The 8,244-nt window shown below is 28.5% G+C and overlaps 1 protein-coding gene across 2 annotated transcripts; it reads left to right on the top strand.

Moving 5' to 3' along the window:
• Window positions 1-3: 3 nt before the first annotated feature.
• LOC113371525 (protein ECT2-like) lies at window positions 4-7,980 on the top strand (the record flags this gene model as incomplete). Of its 2 annotated transcripts, none has more annotated exon segments than XM_026612156.1 (14): window positions 4-87; window positions 737-1,744; window positions 3,469-3,603; window positions 3,881-4,130; window positions 4,213-4,349; window positions 4,982-5,268; window positions 5,541-5,656; window positions 5,766-5,926; window positions 6,477-6,651; window positions 6,748-6,822; window positions 6,909-7,051; window positions 7,297-7,407; window positions 7,629-7,775; window positions 7,846-7,980. In XM_026612156.1, coding segments are annotated over 14 exon segments (2,949 nt in total), but the record flags the coding sequence as incomplete, so codon positions are not given.
• Between the last annotated feature and the right edge of the window lie 264 nt (window positions 7,981-8,244).

The following is an 8,244-nucleotide window of genomic DNA, read 5'->3' as shown; positions in this document are numbered from 1 at the left end:
GCTGATGAGCAACAACATATGTCGGAGATTTTAGTTGAGAATGGAGGTGTCCTTGTAGAATTGGAAGATCCTTCATGCACGCATGTGGTAAGTAAAATATTTACAAGTTTATCAATATATTTATATTGCCCTTGGTGTTTTTTTGTTTAAATATAAATATATTATTAAATTCTGCTAGTAGATGAAACCGTGAGAATACATTTTTGTATTTATTTAATTTTATTTCTAATTTGGTTTTTGTAGATATATCTGGTGTCATAATATTGCAATATTTTTCTTCATTTTCACATGTCTTCTGCGCTCTTATTTTGATTCTCACTATAGCACTTAAATAATAATATCTCACAATTAACAACAATTTTCTTACTATTTAACGCATGCTTGGTGTTTTTCTCAACCTTTATATAGTGTAAAACACATTTTGAAAAACTGATGCCTCTTTTTATAACACATTTTTATTTTACTAATCCGGTGTTGTGATGTAGAAAAACTGGAGAACAGTAAGTTTAATGCTTTATTTATTTGAAAAGTGAACAAATTTAATTTATGAAATAACAAAAAGTTTATGGCATGGTGTGAAAAATTAATTTTTCCATGTGCGTTAGTACTTATGCTTCTATCAACATAACATATATAGTATTACATTGAATGCAGAAATAAATTTTAGTTGTAATAATTAATTTGCATTTTACACTAATCTATACAGCGTTCAAATTGCTTAAAAAAATAATTTCAGGTAATGCCTAACGGAGAGATGTTCTCTAGTTCTCGTTCGCGTTTCAACATCACATCACAATCCGCCACCCAAAAATGCCTAAAAACTCCTGATCAATCTTCCTATACCCATTTTCCTAACAAAGTAACTCCAATGGGATCAGGCCGGAGCGATAAAAAATCTCTGTACCTTAATAATATGGAAAGTACACCTGTGCTAAGTCACTGCACGCCACGAAAACGTTTATCATCAAGCGAGTGCCTTCATTTCGATGATTTACAAATTGATGATGACATGAGGAAAAATTGTGCTGATTTTTCAATTATGGAGGAAGAGAAGGAAATTGATACGGATCGAAGTACTAGAAGTGTTATTGTTTCGCCAACAAGAAAAAGACCTCGCGACAGTCCAGAAGCAGAGGAGTTAAAAACTTCCAAAATGTCACCACCAAAATTTTATTCTGCTAAAAAACCTAAATTACAATCCAGACCATCATTAAAACGTAGCCTGAGTTTTGTTGCAATGCGAACTCCTTTGGCAAATATGCTGAAAAGTAAGAAGACAACGAAAAAGATATCCGATGAGGAAGAAAGTGCAATGAATGAATCCAGAGTTGAGGAAATAAATTCTGCAAGCAAAAAATCCGATTGGAATAAGTTGAAAATGAAGTTAATGAACAAGAAACAGACAGAAACTGTTGTCAGCACATCCGATTCAGTAGCTAAAGATGATACTGACTACCAGAATGAAAGCTGCGACAGTGTTGCTGAATTGAGAAGCATTGGCGGAAATTCTTCATATAAAACGCCCGTTCGCAGGCGTTCGTTGTGTTGCACTCCTGAAGCCTATCAACCCCCATCTCCTTCGCCTCAAAATAAAGAAGTGGATCCTTCTTCCCAAATTCCTTTAGATAATGCGGGTGGTGAGGTGACTTTGACTTTGATCATTGATCATAACATGAAGACTTCAACGCCGCATGCCGAGTTGTTCAAACTTGCCGAGGATGTCAAAAGAGCATTAAAATTCTCGGTACTAACACGCACTCACAATAATTTATTGAACAGTTTTACTCAAATTATTCGATAATTTGAGCATTGCTGTTATTATTTTGCTAATTAATAATGCATTCATGAACGATTTTTTCAGATGTTTTATGTTAGTTTTACTATTGCAAACTTATATACATATATGCAAATACACAAGATACACACATATACACAGTGTCAATCTGATAGAGCAGCAGTCACATTACTTGACTTACAAAAGATTTTTTTAAATTAATCATATACGCATTTTAGCATCTTGCGTGCAACAATTACTTGACTTACAAAAGATTTTTTTTAAATTAATCATATACGCATTTTTGCATCTTGCGTGCAACAAAAACTAGATATAATTTTGAATACTAGTTTAATAATCATAAAAATGAATTTTCGGATTCAATATTGACATTTATTTTTATCAAATATATGTAATTATTATAATATTAAATTTTCATTCTTAGATTAAGTTTGCTCAATCAGATATTTGAGTGGTTTTTAGTACTTATGAATGAATCGTTCAAAAGCTTTTGCCTTATCTATCTAATCTGTCTTTCTTATCATATCATTTATATATTTAAATGAACTGTGTTTGTGGTGACAGTATATACAGAATCTATTATTGATTGATATTTCATTTTTTATAAAAACACCTGACTAAATCGGGATTATTTTTTTTTATAACCAGATATATTTTAGAATTTTAGAAGTGTATCTAAAAATATCTAGTTTAAAAAAGGTTTTAAGGTATCTCTTCTCCAAAATGTTAAGTCTTACTGGAAGTCATAGTTTTTATAATATTACAGTAAAAAAAATATAATAATTCAAAAGTTTAGTATCAATACCAGTGTTTTTGAATTAAAACTGATAGTATAAATCGGATTAAAAATGAAGTCACGCCACTATTTTCTATAACAATAATAGCAAAAAATATATAATTGCTTACGTTCTACACAAATTTTCATTATATTATATTTTGCCTTAATCAAAATTCAGGATGAGAGTGGCTATTTTATCAGTTTTAAAGTCTGGTGCATGTCTGGTGTCACTTTATAATTAGAACTATAATGATTATATAAACATTAGATGTAAAATGCAATGCCATTTGTTATTAAAGCCTCGTACTCAGAAATTGTGTTAAAAACGAGGGATAGTGAACCCTAATTAAAGTTAATTAAAATTTAATATAATTTCTATGACTTCTGGTTATATTTCTGTCAAGCATTGGTTATTTAACTATATAAAGTGGTGTATTTGAAAAATATTAATTGCAGAAATTTATATATTCTATTCATAATTATATTCTTTTAGGAATTATATTCTAATGTTTTTTATCTCTTGATATTAAAAAAGTTTTGTAAATTCTCCTTATCACCTCCACAAAGTTTATAATTCATTTTAGTTTTGCTAATTTTTTCAGATTTTTTTTACTCACGAAATTATTTTAAACCAGACTATTTAATTGGCCTCTACATACTTTTGAATTTTGCACGCAGCCTAATAATGGTACTGCTTGTATAATTGCTCTAATTTAGTTTGCAGTTAGATATTTTAATAATATTCTTTCCGTTAAAGTTTTTGTTCTTAAACGATCTTGAGTTAATGTTACTGGTAGTCTCATTTTTTTGGTTCTGGGGGTATACATTATCGAAGTTATATATAATGTTACAATTATATATTTTAATATAAAATTATTTTTACCCATAAAAAAAGGTTGTGGATGAAAGTACAACTGGAAGCGCACCCGAAACAGCAACATCAAAGACGCAAATCGTCAAAGCTGAATGGTTCTGGAAATCAGTTCAAAATGAGGAGCAAGCAGATGAAAGGGAATACTTATTCGAAAATGTAAGAAACATGGAAAGTTATTTTTTTTATATAATATATAAAAAAATCATTAATGATATTTTAATCATTTTATAAATATTTTGTATAGTCATTATATATATTTTTAATGTTATTTATTTCAAGCTTTAACGGAAATTTTTAATGCTTATATTAATATTGTGATTTTTATTTTTTGTGCAAATTGTTAATCAATTTTATTTTTTTCTGAATTTTGATTTTTTCGAAAATATATCACCTGGTGAAATAAAATATTCTATATATTTTTATTATTGTTTAGTATTTGGAAAGTCTGCTGTCCACACCAGCCCGAACAACTACTCCAGCCAATGTACCAGGAATTTCTACACCTGCTAGTGGTCCATCTTCAACTCGCCAGAGAAAAAGACGTCGATTGCATGAGACACTATCAGCCCTTGCCCAAACTGATACTACGCTCAAGAGGAGATCCTCTGTTAGTGATGCAGGATTACTTAGTGTTTCAGGGAGTTTTCTGGATTGTACAGTTAGTCCAGATAAACAGTTATTAGATGGTAATTAACTTGCAATAAAAAAACTTTATTTTATTAAATTAAATTAACATAATTTTATTTTTAAATTTAATTTAAAAACATAAAATTTTATTTAAACTTGTAGAGGGAGAAGGAATAGAAATAAATCGCAAAAACTTGAGTCCAAGGCAGCAAGTTTTTTTGGAACTAGTTCAAACTGAATCTAATTATGTCAGCATTCTTCATACAATTATGACGGTATGTAATTATACAATAGGTAGTTTAGTTATATTGTAAATATATCTTATAATTATTAAAATCTTAAAATTCTCTCCTTATTTATTTGTGATGGAAAATCTATGGTATGGTATGGTATGGAAAATTAAAAAAAAAATGGCATGAATGAGAAAAGTAATAAAAAGTGGTAAATGGCATTGTGACTGTTCCCATTGGCACTTATAAATATCTAAAAGCTTTTTTTCCTTTAATTTGCATCGAACTTGCAAATTTTTAGTTTACTCTATGTTTTCAAACTTTGGAAAATATGAGAGCTTTTCACGGATGATAACCAATAAAATTATTGCAGAATAAACAAATGCTCTAAGATATCTTGCCAATATATCATTTTTAAAAATTTATTAGAATTTTTTTAATTCACTATTATATGTCTGCAAGATTTTAGCATACTCATTAAGTAAATACTTTTTAATTGATATTAGATATGTGCGACATATACATTTTATATTTTTATATACTGTATTTTTTATATTTTTGAGCAATTTTAAACTAACTAAAACTTGGATTGATTTTATGTCTAATATCATTTGTGAAATTTAATTTTAAATAAAAATATATGTGTAAATGATATCAATAAATTGCAATTATTCTAGATGTTCAAAAGTCCTCTTGAAGAAATGCTTGAGACCAGCCCAAATGAAGCGATATTAAATGCAACTGAATTGAAAATTATTTTTGGAAATCTTCCGCCAATTTATGACTTACACCGTAAAATGCTGGAAGAATTACGATGGGCTTCGTCTCACTGGGCAGAAGATACAAGCATAGGCAATATAATATTAAAACATGCACCAGATCTTGTAAAAGCATATCCTCCTTTTGTCAATTTCTTTGAAAACATGAAAGAGATGCTGGTGCAATGTGATCAATCCAAAACCAGGTAAGATAAAATACAAACTAAACACATTTCATTAATGTTAAATAAATATTCTATGAAATAAAGTTAATATTTTTTTAACAAATTATGTAGAAGTAATGTTATAAATAATTTACAATACAGTTAGTGTTTAAGATCTTTAAGTATGTAGTTATTACTACATTTGCCATCAAAATATTCTTTATATTAATTGAAAATTAGTTTTTATTTTTTGTATAATAATTAATATAACTATCAATAAGTTAATAAATTGATTATAACTAATTAATTTTCAGATTTCATGCATTTTTAAAAATTTGTCAAACGAGGCCAGAATGTGGTAGACAATCTCTACAAGAATTAATGATAAGGCCTGTACAGAGATTACCCAGTATTAGTCTTTTATTAAATGGTATTTATAAATTTTGTAAAATTTGGAATTTATTTGGAATATATCTATGTACTATATGATCTTTATATATTTATATTATACAAAAATATTACATATTCTTATTTTTCAGACATTTTAAAGCATACTCCAAAGAGTAATTTGGATTATAATGCCTTAGAGAAGGCTCTTGAAAGTATAAAAGAAGTTATGACATACATCAATGAAGATAAAAGAAAAACTGAAGCACAAATGGTTATGTTTGATATTTTTAATGACATCGATAATTGCCCAGTAAGTTTTTAATGGTATTATTATCTTTTGCTATAAAAATATTTTTTAGTAATTAAGCCCGGTGCACATGACGCTAGATTTCTTAATTAGTGCATGCCGGACAGTTTGTTACCTAGCAACGATATGATAAATCATAATTTACGATCTTGCCTGACATATTTTACGATCTTGCCAGCCAGATTTTATGTTTAAGCCTTCTATTCACAACGACAGTATCCTTTTAACATAATTTCTGTCTAAAACCGTTGCCTAGTAACGTAGGAAACTGATTTCTCAACAACTTTTGTCCTCGAAAATTCCTGGCGTATTTTACAAATGAAATAAGTGAAAATCTTGCTTACCTAATGAAATAAGTGCAAAATTCTTGCTCACCTTACCAGAAAACTTGACAGGAATCCTGTTACAAGAAATACTAGCATCGTTGCACTGGGCTTTAGTATAGTTTTTTATGGCAAAACTATTTTATATAATATTTTGTCCATGCCGAAAATAATGCTCAATAATCATTTATGTTAATTATGAAATATTAAATTTTATATTTGTATTTTAGCCACATTTAGTATCATCACATAGAAGCTTTATCTCACGTTGTGAAGTAATGGAACTAAGTGATGGTTTAAGTGGTCGAGGTGATCATCTGGTTTTATATTTATTCTCTGATATTTTAGAAGTTTGTAAGAAACGATCCAAAGCTTTTAATAGCCTTAAAAGTCCAAATGCAATAGGTATGAGGATATCAATATACAGTTGATAAGTTCTAATGCATATGTTAATCAATGTGTTTGATACAGGTAGTACGCATTCCACAAAATTAGGAGCAGGTAAACCTTATAAACATGTGAAGTTAATGCCTCTAAGTCATGTTAAAAGAGTTATAGACATTCATGAAACAGAAGGTAAAGTAATTAACATTTTATTTGATCAATATTTAAACATTATCACTAATAAGTTGTTCTATTATTTCTATTAGATTGTCATGCAGTATTTGCTTTAACTTGTCGCAGCAATCAGGAACTTAAAGAAAAGTTATATTCGTTTACAATTACTGAAGAAGATGTTGATAAAACCACTTTTCTACGCAGCCTCTGCAGGCAGATGGCGAACACAGTTTGCAAAGCTGATGCTGTAAGTGATATTTTAATTTCTGATTGTGCATAAGTGTACTCTTATAATTTTGTACATCTTTTTTTTGTTTGTATTTTTTTCACTATTTTTTTTATGCCAAAGTATAAGGTGTAACAATTTATGAAGAGCTTAATTTAAAAAAATGTTTATCAGTAAAATATTAAGGACTATAGTATGCACTGATTTCATTAATATAATTATCTCCAAATTTGTAGTTTATATATGTATAATATTTTGTATTATAGGATCGTTTTATGGCAAGTTTAAATTCAAAACAACTAGAAATTGATACAAGTGATGTTTCTCTGGGCACTCTTTCAAAAGCTTTCAAATTTGCATCACGAACAAGGATGAAAGTAAGTAACAATATTGATAGCATTATTGCGGTATGATCAACATTTTGTAACTAATTATTTGCAGCATGTAAAGAAACAAATTGAAGAATGTCTTAATAGAATTGAATAATGATGCATGTTTGTTTGTATGTGTTGTATGAAAATCGGCTGCAAAGGTGCTTGAAATAATAAAGCTCAATAAAATTTATTGCACTTATTTATTTAAAAATTATTATTTTCAGGTTGGAAGAGCATTTTCATTTAATAAAACACCATCAAAATTCAAGCGTGCAGTTTCAACTATGATGTCGCCTTTTGGAAGTACAAATAATTTAACTCCGTCCTCTCAATTAGCTCAGATGCGGCTTGCCAGTTGCAACAATATTAATGTTAGTATAGTTCATAATAAATAAGCTTTAGTTTTCCAGACATAGATAAAATTAAAAATAAATATTATAGGAATTAGGTGGTGCACCAAATAATGTAAACAATGAAATGTTGGTGGCTCCAATGTCTGTACAACCAACACGAAAAACTAAGTGTTCTTCATTAAGTATAGCTGCTCTTCGTAGATTATAAAATTTCAAAAAACACCACTCCATTGATTGTGATACAAGAATTAGGATGAAACATTTGCTTCTGATAATGTTATCTTTGCCATAATTTATCATTAAGTTTACAAATGACTTTCAATTATACATTTTCATTTATACATTTATTGATAAGGACCTTATATGCCATGAGCACAAACTGATGTTCACCATATAAGATTAAAAAGGAGGAGTCTATGTAAATAATAATACTATTTTATTAATAATCATATTTATATTAAATAAGTTATAATTATTGACAAAATTA

The sequence above is a fragment of the Ctenocephalides felis genome, unplaced genomic scaffold (genome assembly GCF_003426905.1).
Source record: "Ctenocephalides felis isolate EL2017-DRISC unplaced genomic scaffold, ASM342690v1 CF-g0.4_SCAFFOLD_01492, whole genome shotgun sequence".
Classification (NCBI taxonomy): domain Eukaryota; kingdom Metazoa; phylum Arthropoda; class Insecta; order Siphonaptera; family Pulicidae; genus Ctenocephalides; species Ctenocephalides felis.
Note: the sequence above shows the minus strand (reverse complement) of the source record. Positions and strands in the feature narration are given on the sequence as shown.